Source organism: Hoplias malabaricus, chromosome X2 (genome assembly GCF_029633855.1).
Source record: "Hoplias malabaricus isolate fHopMal1 chromosome X2, fHopMal1.hap1, whole genome shotgun sequence".
Taxonomy (NCBI): Eukaryota; Metazoa; Chordata; class Actinopteri; order Characiformes; family Erythrinidae; genus Hoplias; species Hoplias malabaricus.
The window spans coordinates 17,364,430-17,382,372 of record NC_089819.1 but is presented as its reverse complement, the minus strand read 5'-3'; the positions used below and the strand labels follow the sequence as shown (position 1 = coordinate 17,382,372).

The window sequence follows — 17,943 nt, the reverse complement described above, 5'->3', positions numbered from 1 at the left end:
ACCCGGAGGAGACCCACACTGACACAGGGAGAACACACCAAGGTCCTCACAGACAGTCACCCGGAGTGGGACTTGAACCCACAACCTCCAGGTCCCCGGAGCTGTGCGACTGCGACACTACCTGCTGCGCCACCGTGCTGCCCATCCATTGAAAGTCAAGAATGTTTTTTTTTCCTTCTTCTATAAAGTTTCTATTTTGAACATACATGTTTCCCTTTGGACAGTTACAGTGACGATATGTGATTTGGATACAACTATTCTATTCATCCTGGATAACCATGCAGGATGACCATCTAAACCACTATCAGACTGGAAGAAGGTCATTATACCAACTTAGATCAGCAGGAAATGAATACGGTCATAATCATATTTCAGCATCTATACTGTTGTGCCACAAACAATGATGAGGGGTTAAATAAGTGTTTATTTATTGAGATTACACAATGTATTAGATAATGAACAAAGAAATCACACAGTACAGGTTTTTGGTTTGGGAATGCATGCTTTATTCTTTACACCACATTGCCATTCCATGCTATTCCAGAACTTTTAGTTCTAGCACTGAGCTGTGTTTATAAAGCCCGATGAAGCTCTCTATCTGATTTCCAGCTGATTTAAACCTTTGTTTGCGCCGGAAGGAGGGAGTACTTTCCCCAGAAACACTTCTTGCTATAGATGTTCCCACTAGAGGGAGCCAAAGTAAAATGTATGGCAAAGTAAATGGCAGCTCTTGGTGTTATTTTGTGGTGCATGTTCACATTACAAATAGAATTTATAAAATACACCTACCACGAAAATGCACCACACAATTAAACTGATATTTTTTTTACAAAGTGTGCTTTTCAGAAGAAGAAAAATCTAATTGCTTTATGCTCCCTGAAGAAAATAGCCTTTATTGGATTTATATGATTGGGCCCAAACATGGGAGCAGCAGTGTATGCACATAATGCAGATCAGAAACATGAGACACAACTATCAAATTTCATATTTTTAAGACATATTTTCAGCTGTTATTTTATTATTATTATCATTAATTATGTTATTTTTACAAATCTGTTTTTCACAAACTCAATAGCTCAGGTTCACAGAGTGAGATAAAGGTAAATGAAGAAATAACCATATATTTACATTTATATACACACAGTATATGTCTATAAATATGATATATATTTAAAAACAAAACAAAACAAAAAAAACCCACACACACATATACACATATCAATAAAGTTCCTAGCATTCTACATTACACTATTCTATAATATGTAGTCGATTAATAATGGCATTTCAGGCTTTGATCACAGGAAGAAACAGGCCCTCTGGGATGATTGTAAGTGAGAGCTTTTCTACAAAACTGAAAAAGGGTTGCCAGATTCTTTTAAATTTAGAAGATGAACCATTCATAGTGCATTGAATTCGTTCCAAATTGCTGTAGTGAAGAATGTCTTTCATCCATTCGATCCATTCGGAGTGGGTGGAATGTACTGAATGTTTCCACTTCAGCAGAATAAGTCGTCTTGCCAGCAAGGTCACAAAGGCTACAAAGTCATAACAATATTTGGGGATTGACAATCCTGATTGTATGATACCAACGATTGCTGTAACAGGATTAGGACCACACTTTATCTCTAATACCTCTGACAGAGTAGAAAAAACATCAGTCCCAAACGTAAACAATGAAGGACATGACCAATACATATGTATTAGGGAGGTTGGATCTTGGTGGCAACGGTCACATATTGGGTCTATTCCTGGATACAATTTATTAAGCCTAACCTTTGTCCAATATTCATTCATCATTCATTATCTGTAACCGCTTATCCAGTTCAGGGTCGCGGTGGGTCCAGAGTCTGGAATCATTGGGCGCAAGGCGGGAATACACCCTGGAGGGGGAGCCAGTCCTTCACAGGGCAACACACACTCACACATTCACTCACACACTCTCACCTACAGACACTTTTTTGACTGTTTTTGGACTGTGGGAGGAAACCGGAGCACCTGGAGGAAACCCACGCGGACACGGGGAGAACACACCAAACTCCTCACAGACAGTCACCCAGAGCGGGAATCGTACCCACAACCTCCAGGTCCCTGGAGCTGTGTGACTGTAACACTACCCGCTGCGCCCTTTGTCCAATATATTCGATGAAACACTGGATTATACCATGTTTGGCACATATGGAGGATTAATGTATTCAGTATAGTATTTTTTTCCTCGTGCAGCTGTTATTTTTAAGAAATATATCCTGTTAACACAAATACCCACAACTTCAATTTTGGTTTAAAGTGATAAAGTGAATGCCCAATAACTGTACTATGTATTAGCTGGGCTGCAGTAACAAAGCTAAATGCCAGAAATATAAATCTCTTAATAAAAGTTTGGTCCAAAATGTACATAGTGGACCAAAATGTGGCTAATACTGGTTCTTGTTCTCTATCACCCACCTGGTCAGAATACCTATCTTTATCACAGAAAAACAATAATCTCAGTGTCAGCTCTAACATTCCTTTAGCTTTAGTCATGTTTTGCTGTGAGCTGATCATGTTTATCTCGGCTTTATTAACACAGACTTGGGCAAGACATTGAAACTTTGGCAATCATGATTCAGGGTGTGATGTTTGAACAATGTAATAAAATCTTCAAGATCAGTTCCTTCGTTTATCAGGCGAAGTTCAGTGTGCACAATGGTAGTGTCTCATACAGGCAACGTCTATCAGTGGAACAGCACTCAGAATGTCTAAATGGAAACTAAAATGTTGTTTTATTGGATGGAAAATTAAAAAACCAAGCCATAACCCCAGTTTCTGATGGTACATTTACTGAGCTCATAATCAATACTTTACAATACTGTGACTGTGACTGTGCTTGGAAACAATGTTTGCATTTTTCCTCTCTTTTTTCTTTTTAACTTATTTGCTCCATAAAGAGCAGCAGGGATGACTACCGCTAGGGATGACGTTTGTGTTGAAGTATGACAGAGTGAATCAAAATATTTGTCCATTGGTAGTAAACATCCTTGTCCTCTTGCATGTTTCACATATTTTCTTCCATACAAATACAGACTGAGTAAACATAAAGTCATAATCTCTGAACTGTTGCTCAAACAATGAACACAGCTGTCAAACAAACCAGCATTACGCATTCAAACAGAGCAGCCTTCAGAACTGACAGCTTAGAGGTGGGTGGGTTTGTCCTCCCTCTCCCTGCATTACTAATCACGATGTCAACTAACGCAGGTGTCTATGAGTCAATGTTACAGAACTGTTATTTTGAGCTGAAAGGACATTTGTGCACAGATTTGGAGCCAAGAACTGATACTAAATGCTCTTGGTTATGTTTTTGCCTACTTAGAGGCAGATTTCATCAGTCAGAACTTTGATGGCTAGGAGACTACAAAGACAGTAAATAAATCTTAAATAATTATTTTTTTATTATTATTTTTCTTTCCCACACGTTTCTAATGCCCAGTTTAGTGTAGTATCTCTGTTTCTTCGTGTTTCACAGGACAAGCAGGGAAGAGGCCTCCATTGGCTGGCTCCTTTCTGACAGGATGGATGTGGCAGAGTACAAAAACCACAGCAGTCTCCAAAGTAGAACATGACGATATTGTAGGTTTTCCTGGCGTATTTATGCACTTTCCTGGTCTCCATTCTGAGGTCAGTGCTTAAAAAGAACACATGGACATGTACATGAACATTCACCTGTGTTTATTGATTCCTACAGATCCTGTTAGTTTTAAGCTCTGGGAGTAGGCCTCCTTGGCTCCTCCAATGAGAACTCTGGCAGATTTCTAAAACCTTCGTGGTTGCGGTTTGGGGTGTGGTAAAGGCCAAGATCTGAGCCATGTAATGAGCCTTAAATCATTGTGCTTCGCTCCTTCCTTCCACATTCGGTCAGTCCCTGAGTCAAAGGGTCCGAAAAGCACCCACTGTTTGAGTTGATTTCACTAAGGATTCTTCAGTTCAGTATAAATTAGTCAAACTGTGAATCCTGTGCACTTAATAAATAAAGATAATGAAGACACTCACCATCTTAAACCAGCTTTATATTAAATTATTCAGGGATAATTCCACTGAGCTGTCTCTTGGTTTCAACACATACGGCAATAGCAACTTGCATTTCAATGGTATTCAGAACCTGAATCAAACAGGTTCAGACACTAACTAATGCGGATTTGTACCATAGAATGCAGTGGATTTTGGGTATCTACTATCTACTACAGTGTACATGTGTTGTACATTAGTTTTGGGTGCATTGTGGGATTGTTTGACTGCCCTAAAAACGGTATACTTCACAATTTCTTACTTACAGAATGTAATTAACTGTTGCTATTACAACACACATCATACCAAGCTGCAGATGCAATGCGGTCCCCAATTTTTGTTTTCCAAAGAATGACACTCAACTATCTCCATCTGCACTGCGTAAAGTACAATGTATGTCATAAAATAATGGTTTCTGCACTAAAATACTGCACTCTATGTGAGATATTTTAGCAATTCATATTCAATATAAGCTTCATGTCCTTCAGTCAAACATTAATGCACATTATAAAAGTGAAGTGCACTATGTAGGTAGTATAGCACTATTTGGGACAGCGCCAACATTTTCTGTTGGATCGTGGGACAAAAGTGTCCATTATTACCACACTTATAAACCAGCTGGTTCTAAGTATGCACTGTGGATCGTTTTAGTGTACTCACCTTACACAAGTGTAGTATAAACAACTTAATAATGAGCACACCTGTATATAACAGACCCCCTGTGGCACTTTGTTCAGTTTTTTTTTTGCAGTGGTTGTCTGTTTTTATTTGGTCTGTTTTTGTTAGGCTCCTTTATTAAAGGATGACTTGGTGACTAAGAAGTTGGAATGTATTTTTTGCCTTTTACAGACTGATTCTTTCTAAACGTCTTTAATGATTGTTGCTTTACACGTAGAAAACAGCTTTCACTAAATACTTACTTTTTGTGTTTTATTTAGTTTGACTGTCTTTATTTCCTTCCTAATGTTCACCATTATGTGCAGAGACCACACTGTAAACACATTACTACGCATGTGGAGAGAACTCTGAAATTGTGGGCTGGAAATCTGGAAGAGCTCTGGTTAAATGGTAAATATACAACGGCTTCATGAAGATGACTCATTCACTTCACTACTGGCCTTACAGCATCCCCTTCATTTTCCCTCTTAGCCCCTGCCATTTTAAACCGGCTGTGAGCAAAGCATTTGGACTAAAAGTCATGGCGTAAAAACTTTTGTAACACAGCTGACATCATCACATCTTAAGAACTCAGACTGTTGCAACCAATTAAGCTGAAGTGCTTACATTTGTTTATTAGATCTAAGACAGTTCCTCTGTAGTTTAGTCATTGCTAGATCTCCCTCTGAGGCTATGGCACACCTTGTCACACTGCTGGGGGGAGGGTGTAGCCTCCACTCGGATTTCTGACCACAGAGTGCTGAGGCATAATTTTGATTTAAAGTAATTTATAAAGAGCAGTTCTGATGAAAACCAGAATGTTTATAGAGTAGTGTCTTTATCTCTTCTTAAAAAAAAACAACTCTAGCTTAAATATGAATTGTTATCCATATATTTGTCCATTTTTACAGATAAAAGAGTGTCATGAATTAAGGCGCATGGAGAGTTCATGAGAACTGACAGATGCTTTCCTCAATCTGTGTCTGTTGCTTTCAAATCTCAGAAAATCCATCAATATTCAGGTCATTGTACAGACAACAGTTTCATTTCAGATAAACTTCACTCATTATTCATGCAACAATTGGCTATTATAAGCCATTTGTCTTATAGCGCAATATTAACCATTCTTTGGACATCTGAAAACATGACATTGCCTCCATTCACATTTAATCAACACTTGTTGAGACTGAACATCTCTGACTGAAATCTTATTGTGATTGAAAAGCATACAAGAAAATTGAAATGCAATGTGACAGTGTTCAAAAGCTGGCGGTCATCTTAATCTAACTATGAAATATAAAGCAATACAGAACATGATAGACAGATTTGTTTAATATTGCTAAGGCCTGCATGCCCTGAAAACCCTGATCGTGTCTATCACATGACCACTGATATATCACAGGTGCAGGGAAAGGCTAGGGCAATGAACACGAGGTGATATGAAAATCAAAACAGCCCGTGGAAAGGAAATCAGAGCAGAACATGACAATGGTTCTCTCTGGAGCCGCTGTAAGTTTCTAAAGAAACTTAAAGCACCCCTGAATTGACTTGGGGCCAGTGGAACTGTGCTTTCTGAAATGATGGTGAGTCACTCTATAACCTTAGAATGAGTTAAAACATCATGTGTGATCCAAAACTAATCGGCAACCGTCACTAACTGATGTCACAAAAATTCTTGACCCTTAAATGCAATCAAACCCTCGTGGCAATGTTCCCAAATCAAATGTAAAACCTTCCAAGGAGCAGAGACTATCTCTCTATTGATATTCTTTCAGAAGATACACTGGGTGAGTGTGAGACTAGAAACTTCTGGCTATAAGAGTGTATTCATGTAGCCAGGAGTTCTTATGTCACAAACCTAATAAACCAGTTCTGTCAACATGCGGGGCAAAGCTTTCCAAGTAAGCTTTGGGAATGGGAGTGGAGCAATAGAGGCCAGAACTAATTGCATATTCATGGATTCTTGCATTTTTGCATTCAAGCCATTTTGAAAATAATTTCTAAATACGTCATTTTGATTAAGAAAATGTGACTTAAAAAACGTTTTCAGGTTTGTCACCATATTTGCGTCAACTTAATTATATACAGGGCGGCAAGGTGGCACAGCAGGTAGTGTCACAGTCACACAGCTCCAGGGGCCTGGAGGTTGTGGGTTTGATTCCCGCTCCGGGTGACTGTCTGTGAGGAGTTGGTGTGTTCTCCCCGTGTCTGCGTGGGTTTCCTCCGGGTGCTCTAGTTTCCTCCCACAGTCCAAAAACACACGTTGGTAGGTGGATTGGCGACTCAAAAGTGTGTGAATGTGTGTGTGTTGCCCTGTGAAGGACTGGCGCCCCCTCCAGGGTGTATTCCCGCCTTGCGCCTAATGATTCCAGGTAGGCTCTGGACCCATCGCGACCCTGAACTGGATAAGCGGTTACAGATAATGAATGAATGAATAATTATATACAGTCACCATTAAAATTATTCAGCCCTGTTGCAAATACCTCATAAGAGCCTACTTCCGAATAGGATGTTGTCTCCAATCTTAAGGGTTTCATGAGTTGTATCAGGTAAACCACATCCAATACTGTTCATGGACTGGCCAGGAGTGTTTTGACTGTGATGATTGATTGCTATAAATATGGTTAAGTCAAAAGAGTTGTTCAGAAAGTTAACAGAAGTGATGACTGCCTTGCAAAAACAAGGAAAAAGACACAAAAAGATATCAAAAAGGCACAGAATGCTCGTAGAGATACAGCTGGAAGCATAGTTAGCAAGTTTAAAGCTAAAGGACCATTGGCCGCACTACCAAGACATGGCAGGAAAATATCATCAATATTAGCTATATAAAATTTGCTAATAAACTGAATTTGCAAGTTTAATTTTATTTGTTTCATCGCAGTGATTTAGCTATAGTGTATTATGGAGGAAAAAAGTCAGGGTTTTAATTATAGACAGTTACACCTCTCTTTAAAATTCTATGGCATTCCCAGGACACTTCTTAAGGTTGAGAAAGAGAGCGAGAAAGTGTGTGTGTGTGAGAGAGAGAGAGAGAGAGAGAGAGGGAGAGAGAGACTGACTGACTTCCTGAATAGCCATAGTATAGTAAGAAGAGAAGAATGAATGTACCTTCGCGAACACAAGGGTGAGCATATTGTCTTGTCTCTGTTAAAATGAAGCCGTGTTTGGTCACTTTTGATGATTTATATTGCTTTAACTAACAAACTGACTCGCGTGGATCGAAGCTTCTTCTTTTTTTAATCACATTCCTGGGTTGTATGAGCGTAAGTTCTCGCCGTAAGAGGAAGTAGGTAGTCGGGACTGTTTGGTGTAACGGGCTACGGAGAAACATCTCGCCGTTATCACGGTGAAATATTCTGTTTGAAATCTGAGTGAATAACTCTGCTTCATAGACCTTACCTCTTCGGGTGTTTGGCGGAAACACAAATCTGATAACGGATGGCGCTCGAGCTTATCGTTAAAAACGTACAGAAAGCAGCCAGAGAGGAATTAATAGAATGAAAAAGTACATTCTCCAGTCACATATTTAGCCTTGAATATAAACAAAACCATGTTCTGTATGTTTTCGTCGGTTTTACGTGAAAACATATAAGAACGATATAAACAAAAGTGAAGTAGGCTAACATTCTCTAACTTACTTCACTAGATAGTGTTATTATTGTGTTGTATTTATTTGAGGGAACTTGTTACTCTGCTCAAATTGGTTGTTTTCTGAAGATTTAAGCCTCAAAACAAAACAAATTTTATATAATTAACAGACAAACTACTGTTTTATTTTGGCCTTTGTTCATAAAAAAATCCTAGTGACTAAATCCATGTGGAAGAGGAGGTTCACTCCCATTTCTGCTAGAATGCTGCAATCAGTAATATATGGAGCTATATTAGGGTCAAACGTTTTGTTCACTTGAGATTGAACTTTGAAAAATAAAACAATGTCTTCAAAATTAAAATAAGTGTAGGATGATTTTTTCAGTTTAAATAGAATTTTGATTCAGTTATTTTATTTTATTTTTATAAATAATTTATTTTCAATTTTCACTTTCCTATATATTTTGAAAGTCTTATATTTTTCAATTGCCGATTTTATGTTTTCAAATTTTTTTTTAGTTTCATATCTTTTTTTTCCCCGGTCACAGATCTTATTTACACTTTCAGACCTTTTTTTCAGTTTCAAATCCTTTTTTTTTCAGTTTCAGACTTCTGACCCTTTTCTTGGGGGCATTAGTCTAGAGGGGCGTGGTATAACGACTGACAGCATAGCAATGAAGGCAGAGGAGAGGAGCTTCCTCAGTGTTGACAATGAGAACTATCACTGAACATTCAGCGACTTATTTGTCTGCATTTTGTTCGAAACTTCCATATTAAAATCATAAAAAGCTCAATTGCTTCTCCATTTAAGTTGGCCCCACACGTCCTAAAACAACAGTGCCACCTAGCGGTGACTTGTTTGCCTGCTGGCCACATTTGTGGATGAGGTTGTGTCTCAAAATCCAAAAACCCGCGGGAGAAATTTAACAAAAATATGTCACGGGAAACAGGAGAGTCACTTGATCCACAAACGCAGATTCATCACTTTAAATGCAAGACTGAATTTACAAATATGCAGTGTAAGTTTGAACAATGTATTTTTTTCACGTAAAATTATGATATATATGAAAAACAAAAAAATGTATTCATGAATTTAAATGTATTTGTACAACACGTGAGACACAGATTAGGATACATTCATTTTCGAATACTGAAACATAGTTGTCACTTGGGTTTAATTTGTGGATTAACATTTATGCATTTGTCAAGTGTTTTGAGACTAATCTCTCTCCATAGACAGCTACTTTAAAAATATATCCACAAGTATATATATCCACAGTTTTGTACATTTTAAGTTAACCAGTGTGTAAAACAAATTCCTCTTTAAAAGAATGGGCCAAAAAAGCCCAAATGCACTCCCCTTGAAGAAATGGTCCCCTTTGGCCCAAACCTCAGTTGCCTACAAAAGGCTTGGTGTCTAATTGTTGTTTCTGTTATTTTGCATGTACTTATTACCCTAATACAACAGAAGACTAAATAGATGACACTGAATTCTGGCCCAGAACAAAATAAAAGCAGTATATTTTACACCTGATAAGTTTTAGATCAAATATGTTTAGAGTTTGACATAAAGGTAAGTGAGTGAAACAATTGCATTTCTTAGAGTCTTGTTGTACCTCATTTAGAAAGATGAAAAGGTTTTTATATTTAACGAGATTCCAAACTAAGGAGTAAAATAATGAGAAGAATGAGCAAGAATTCTTGTCTGCTGTTGACCAGTCTCTGAGGCAACATTTGATCCATCAGACACTGAAACTCCATCTGTGGACATTACTGGGCTCTTTGATCCATGTCAGTGGGGGCTCATCCAATTTGAAGACCACGCTGAGACCACAGCAGGGCACACCATTGTCTCTGCAGCTCACAGCCACTCACAGGCAGTCAAATTCTTCAGTGAGGTCCCTTAAGGATCAGAGGCACTCTTGCCATTTATGCCTTTTATTTCGGGGAAGTCATGCGCTCTGATTTGATTACATTACACTCAAGTAATTTTTCCTTGTGTGTTTTTTTGATTTAGACACATCCAAGTGCCTGTCCAGGTAAACAGAAGATCACAGCGTGACTTTTTATAATTGCTAAAACCAGTTTCACATTTAGAGAGAAGAAGCTGACCTCAAATTCACCTCTCACTTTGAGTTTAACACTTATATAAGCTAGATATAAGTATGAGCTGGTACGAGGAGGCCAGTTATGACCATACATTTTTCCCTAACATTTAAAGGCAACTTTCATGATTTTATTAAAAAAAAAAAATAACTGGAAAAAAACCTTAATCTTTTTATTTATTTTTTTATTCACTAGTTCTCCCATTTGGTTGTGTGCTTGAAACTGGTTTAATATGTTTCCGAAGCCTTAGTGTCAGTAAATAGGTAAAAAATGAGTCTCAGTCTAGAATGCAAGGCTTTCTTTCTGCTGACAGCAGTGAAATAGCATCTGGAGGTTTTAAGATTATGAATAGACCTCCAAACATTGAAAAGCATGAACCAAGATGAAGATTTTGCTCTATGCCTGCTCCATAGGTGGGTAATGTTGACTTATTCTTGCTGTAGTTACTTAAGATGGAACAGACTCTAAATTTAGGAGAGCGCTAACTGCCTGAAAGTAAATACAGACAGAAAATGCTAAAAAACAAACAAACAAACAAATACCCTCAAGTTTCTATGGTGATTCAAACAGGGAATTAAATCTTACGGACAAGTTACATTTCAGCACATACAAACAGTAGTTTTTCTGTTTTTCTTTAATTGATATATAAATGACTGTTAACAATTAACAATTTGTATTTTTGTTCAATGTGTTCAACTATTAAACTAACAACCATGCATTCATACATTGTCTGAAACCCCTTATCCAGTTCAGGGTGGCGGTGGGTCTGGAGCCTACCCTGAATCACTGAGCACAAGGCGGGAACACACCCTGGAAGGGGCAGACTAACAGCCAGAAACAGCAAAATGAGTTGACAGGCTAATCCTTGGTGTTGATACTTAGTAGTTGAACTGATGACAAACTCGAGCTTTATAAATGAACATTGTCCTCCTATTTTTTTGTTTAAAAAGTGACATTACATTATTTTTTCTTTAACAACATCTATATATTCCCTAACTATTATTCCACAAAGTTGTGCTATAATTACTATCTTTGCATTTTTGCTGCTCAGATGGAAATGTAAAGTTAAAGCTCTTATACAACGACAATAACGTCATTCAGTTAACTAAAGTGTCTGCTTGCTTGTAAAAAACGCCCAAATCTTATCCACCCATGCAGAGCTTTGATGTAATTGTTGATACATAAATACATCTGCGATAGCAGGCCTCCATTTACAGTCATATTGTGTGTAGTCTAATTCCATTCTGGCTGAAAGAGAGTATCAGTAAATTATCGGTTCAGGTTCCATGTTGTACCCTTTCAAGGTCTGTTATGATTGTATTATGACTAACCGAGGACAGTTTTGTTCCCCTCACTGCTGCACTGGTTTCCCTGTGCTTGCCCGCACAAGCTTAAAACTATGCATCTGCCTGTTACACAGTCCTGCCAGTACTTATCTAAGAGACTACCTGTCATAACTCAGGCCTGAATGCTGTCTGCATTTAACTTGCAGCCTTCTTTGATTCTTTGCTGAGCTGTTCCTTTAAAAGTACCTTGAAAAAATGTTTATATTTCCAATCAAATTATCCCAAAATCCCAGTGATCCATATCTCTATGGGCAATGGTTTTACAGTGCTTACTGGCATGGTAATAATAGTCATATTTACTGGTGTTTTTGGAAGCTATCTGGTCTTTATCAAAAATGGTGCATTCTGAAAAAAAATCTATTTTGAGACAAAAAGAGCCAGAGGCATGGTCCGTGTTTATGTGATATGTTTTAGTTGAAACAGACAGCATTCGATTCTGACAGATGTGGTTGTGTTGCAGGAGTCTGATGTGCTGATTCAGAGCCCTTGAGGAATCTGTCAACACTAGAGAAGTGCGGTGCAGTCTATACACTTTCTTCACCCTCTGTTCTGTTTGTAGGTGTCTGCTTTTCTTAGTTCAATATAGCCATGACGGGTAAGGATTCTGTGATGCCAGACATGGAACTTCTGCTTCAGATGAAGAAGGAACTGTGAAAATAACACTGGCGATCTTCTACTGATATATCTCCATCAGTCTGTTCTTCTAGTTTGATCTCAGCCTGAAGCAGCCTCATAGGATCAGCAACATGTGTCATGTGATTGTTACATGTCGTTCCATGCTCTGGACTTTAATGAGCATTTTGGTGGCTTTTGCTGAACTGATTGCCTTCATGAGCGAAGATTGGCTAATAGCAAGCCACCACCCTTCTGGATCAAACATTTCATTTGTTCCAACGCCAGAGCCTTACCGGCCTTCCCTCGGCCTTTACAGTCGCTGCATCAAGGTGGCCCATCAGAAGATTGTGCAATGCGGACCATACGCAAGAGACTTTACAGAGATTGCAAGTGGATTTTGGCAAGCCACAACAATATTCTTGGGTGTTGGAATCTTTCTACTGTCCATCGTGAGCTTTCTCTCGGTCTTTAGCTTGTGCTTTCAGAGTATTTTGGGGAAAAGCATCTTCAATGTGTGTGGCCTGCTTCAAGGAATTGCAGGTAAGAATAATACTACAGGATGCAATTTATCTACCCCAGTATTAATTACAGTTATTACACTCTTTTGCAGTAGACCTTATTTAAACACATTATTACTGTGTGGTTAAACCTCAGTGATATTGGTCCATTACTAATATACAGACAAGTGTAAACCTAAATATGAATGTTTGGCATTTGATATTTCCACTGGTTATGCAATATCGTTAATATAGGGAAGCCAAATTAAACTCTTGTTCCCCAATACACTAATTTAATCAGGTGCATTTAACATATAGATGCACTTTGACAGAAAAAAATGATCTCCTTCAGTAAATCTTTTAACTTTTTGAGAGAGCACCCAGATTGACAACAGCAACCATATCTTTATCTGAAAGGTGTTTATCCTAATATATATTTCCTTTTCTGCCATAACAAATGCCCAAAAATAATTGAACAACATTGCTGAAAGAATATCAGTGAAACCTTTATGTTAATAAAGAACTATTGTATTATACAAATGTCCTTTTAGTAGTTTAGAGGTTCTTCTTAGAACCTGCATCATCTGAATATAATAATAATACTTCTACTTTAAAAAGTGTTTTAAATTCCAATACCATTTAAAAAATGATTCATTCAGATGTTCTTTAGGACACAAAGAACCTTGCCCCTTCATTTTTAAGACTGTATATTGTCCTCACAGATAAATCGAAATTAAAAAAAGGAAAAGGACAAAGCGTTATAGTAAGATCATTCGTCATGACGTCCTGAAACACTAAATATGACATTAATGATGTTCTCATGTAATAAAAAAGAAAAGACGCAAGGTTTTGTTCAAACACCAGATATATGGCTGATGTACACGATAAAAAAGCAACTGACTGTAGTGTACTATGACTAGATAGCTGTAAAATTATGGGGTTGGCCAGTCACTTTCACACCACCTTTAAAATCAGTTAGAACACTTCTCATATCTCCTGTGCTTAAAGTTCAATTTCTTGCTAATACTATATGGCATTACTTATGTTTAGTCTTCTTCTGGCCCTTTTTTAGCTTTCCAATTTTAGTTCAGCTGCACAGGCCAAAGATAGAAGATTAGGGTATATATTTAGGTCATACTGAGGCAGATGTTAAAGCCTTTGAGACCAGAGGATACAGAGGCTGACATTTCTCTGATGACTTTCATCCAACCCCCGAGTCTCTGGCTTGCCTGGGAAATACACTCTGATCATAAGATTCCACACACCCCTGAACTCCCAACACTTACATCATCTACTGAATCTTGATGACTCTATTGTATTTGAGAGGACCGGTGTTAGTGTAGAAACAGCTGAAGAATCTGGAAGATTCAAGGGACCATTATCGTAGGTCCTTCTTTTATGTTTACATGAGGTGCACATGTGACAACTATGCATTAGTGTATAAAAATTTGAATTATTTACATGAGAATTTTTATGGTGCCTTTAAGTGCCCTGTTTGGTGCTTCCCTCAAATATGTAACAGACTGATACTATTTATTACAGTGTGAATTGGTGGGACTGAATGGGAGGATATGTGTAAAACATATAAACAACAGCAAATTCGTACTTTATCAAATGGCATCAGTAAGCACACTGTATAAGAAGAGTGTTTTTATAAAAGTCAGGTAAAGTCTGGAATATTTTGGCCCTTGTGCATGTGTTTTTTTTTCTGTTTCTAGAATTAGAGTAGACTACTGTGGTGTGTGCAAGTCATAAATTGCTATCTCTTATTTCAGTGGGGAGTAAAGCATCTCAACCACATTTTCCCTGTTCCCTCAGCTGCATTTCCCAACCCAGCCCACAGCAACAGAGCTATACTGTTGACTGAGGAGAAGCCTGCTTTTGCCAATACCAGCATTAACCTCTGTCCTTCAGTAGAAAAATAGTATTTCACTTCCATTTTATTATGATTATGTAATTAACCATAATGGAATTTAATGGATATTTTCTTTCTTACCATTTCATAAAATTAGCATGTAGTATTTCTAGCTATATTTCATTACTCTGGAACAGTGGAACTGCATTCTGCAGGATGAAAGAACACAATTCAGTATATTTGGGAAGCTTTTACTATGGAAAAGAGGGACAAACTACTGACTGATATTCGAAGGGTTTTCTCATCTTCTTTAAGGTACAGGGAAAGTAGACAAACTTATTAACTACATGTTTCAGATTCAGCATAGATTTGGTCAAAGAACCCTGGAGTATTCCATAAAGTGGTTTAAGAATTTCTAATAGTAATATATAAAGGGGTTTATCTAAGGACAAGAAAGTGGTGTAGCTGCACTGTAATCTCACTTAAAGATTTATGATGCTGAGATTGAGCAATTCCTTAACAGTCAGAAGAATGGCTTCTGAGGCAGGACCTCGCATGCCCGCTCTGATGATGGAGTGAGTATACTATGTGGTTTAGAAAGCACCCTGGCTCACGCAGTCCTCCATGTGCAATAGCTGGCCAGATAAAATCCCTATCATTCACTGCTACAAATATACAATGATGTCTCATGTTTTGGGGATGTTTAGAAATTAAATAAAGCCATTTATTTTAGAAGAATACCTGAGACATTGATTATGATGTGTATTTTCTGGAAGCAAAACTTCATGCTGCAGAATGTTTCTGAGAAACTTTGCAACTTCTACCCAGAACAGATCTTTCAGATGATATCTTGCAGTTCAAAGGGATCCCAATGTTTAAACAGAAAGGGTGAGGTCTTACTTCACAGACTTGAATAGTACAAAGAAAAAAAAAGGGACTTCTCGAGGAAAATACATCACATTCTGTATTGGACTTAATACTTATTCTGAAGACTTTATTCCCTCACGTCAGTCTATAATAACTATGATTGTGAACCTTTAGGATTACACTGACTCACAGCAGCACTCAGGATAATGACAAAGAATGTCAGTTTTCTCTCATGAACAATAAGGAAAAAGTATGATTTAATATTATGTCATAATTATACCCAAATCTTAACTCGCCCTGTAAAATGTGCCTGCAACAAGGGCCTAAACACCTGCATGTCATATGGGTTTCATGGTTTTATTTTGTATTCTGTATTATTCTGTATATTTTTAATGTTTTTATTTGGTTATTCTGTATATTTAGCGCTGACAAGTTAAGAGGGTACTACAATATTATGTAACACACATCATGGGCCATCAGCGCAGTTAATAGACACTAGCAGTCATTTTGGAAACGTTCCTGAGGGAAGAAACACAATTCTTCCAAAAGATATTTGCTCAGCTGGTGTTTTGAAGTGTGTGGTAGAGAGGACTGTCTAATGCACTGATCCAAAATCTTACCTTTGTTGTTCATTTGGGATCTAGTGAATGTAAAGGCCATAGCATACAAGTTGGATTATTTTTCAAACATTACATTTACCATTATATTTCAAACATTACCATTATAAATAAAGGTGATCTGTCAAAATAATTTTGTATTAATTTACTGTGTCCCTTCAATTCAGTTGGATAAAAATGACCCAAACTATTCTAGCAAAATGTGTCTCCTCACAGCCACTGGAACCCTTCAATGTTCCAACATCTGGTGTCAATTTTCACAAAACAGACTCTTACTGCTCTAAAGAGAGAACAAACTCCCTGTTAATAGCCTTCAGAAGGAATGTTGGATGAGCAAACCCAGGTGGTATAATGTATTATAAATTCTATCCTTTGTCTCTGTACAGGTTTGTTCCTGATGCTGGGGCTAATGCTCTATCCCACAGGCTTTGGCTGCGAGAAGGTGGTGAGCTACTGTGGTCCGGAAGCTTCTGCGTATAAACTGGGTCAGTGTTCTCTGGGCTGGGCCCTGTACACAGCTATAGGAGGAACAGCGCTCACCTTCATCTGCGCCATGTTCTCCGCCCAGGCCGAGATTGCCACATCCAGCGATAAGGTGCAGGACGAAGTGGATGAGGGCAGGACGCTCATCTGTGTGCTGTAAACCTGGAGAGGAGGTCCTGTTAAGGTCTATTAACTGAACTGATACTTGACTGCTGCATTGATGTCTTGGCTTTGTAGGCCTTGTGATATCCAGATGCTGTTACATGGATTTATTCTGTATTGATAGTAAAATGCCATTTCTAATACATTTTTTAACCAAATGTTAGTTTTGCTGTCTTTTAAAATACGTATCTTTCCATTTTACTGTTTTATCATCACTGATTAACCGCTTTAATGAATGTAGACTTTAACCAAACTATGCTCTTCAAAATAAAAGTTCTTTAAAATGATCTTTGGAGAAATGCCATGTAAAAGAATGTGTTGTGCCGTGGTTCTTATTGTGATTTTTAGTAAATTAACAGTATAGAATAATTTACACTCTGTGGAGCCATGTAACATTTTATAGTATAATTAGGCCTTTTAAACAGTTACAATAAATTTCTGCATTGGTGCTCTAACACCCAAATAACGTCTTGAAAAATAAACTCATACACATACATACATTTACAGTGGATGTATCTTAAAGGTTGACACCCCATTTGACAAGCCATGTACATTTAAAGATTTTCAGAGTGTTCTCTATGATTTAAGCAACATATTTTGTTTTTTTTTTTCCTTCTGTTTTAGTTTTCATTTGATATACAATGTACAGATATATTTCAAAAAATAATGTTGCTTGACATTTTTACTGTTCACACAAACACTTGAAAGACTGATTTGAGGATTGTTTTGTACTGGAATTTTCATGCTGCACAATATTTGCTGCCTGTATTTTCCATGTATTTGTTATATTAACAAACATTTACTTATGGTTTAATTTTTTTTTGCTGTGCTTTTAACTGTGCATTATGAATAAAAGCATTAGATCAAAAACAACACTCATTTTCATTTGTGCTGTTTCACACAGTGCTGTCAAAGTCAGGAAACGGATTCAGGAAATATATACTCACTACATATCATCCTACTATTTATAGCACAATATCAGTGCAGTAAGCAGGAAAAGAGGAGGAGTCCCTGCCCCTAGTTCTGGTCAGTATCACCATGTAAACAACACCTACATTTGTTCTACTACACACACACACACACACACAGGGTACAGGTTTCCCCAAGGC

The 17,943-nt window shown here is 37.7% G+C and overlaps 1 protein-coding gene across 2 annotated transcripts; it reads left to right on the top strand.

Moving 5' to 3' along the window:
* Positions 1-7,728: 7,728 nt before the first annotated feature.
* LOC136677131 (LHFPL tetraspan subfamily member 2 protein-like) lies at positions 7,729-17,688 on the top strand. 2 transcript variants are annotated; one of them, XM_066654553.1, is made up of 3 exons: positions 7,729-7,822; positions 12,298-12,893; positions 16,576-17,688. In XM_066654553.1, the coding sequence occupies exons 2-3, from the start codon at positions 12,485-12,487 to the stop codon at positions 16,830-16,832; spliced, it is 666 nt and encodes a 221-aa protein (XP_066510650.1). In that variant the 5' UTR covers positions 7,729-7,822; positions 12,298-12,484; the 3' UTR covers positions 16,833-17,688. The 2 variants fall into 2 exon arrangements, with proteins under 2 accessions (XP_066510650.1, XP_066510651.1); XM_066654554.1 differs by having other exon boundaries at positions 7,771-7,822; positions 12,199-12,893.
* The last annotated feature ends 255 nt before the right edge of the window (positions 17,689-17,943 follow it).

Excerpts from the sequence above, each read along its gene's own strand:
- LOC136677131 (XM_066654553.1), top strand. The coding sequence starts at position 12,485 with ATGTGTCATGTGATTGTTACATGTCGTTCCATGCTCTGGACTTTAATG. Across the intron at positions 12,894-16,575 it reads CCTGCTTCAAGGAATTGCAG|GTTTGTTCCTGATGCTGGGG; the intron begins GTAAGAATAATA and ends GTCTCTGTACAG.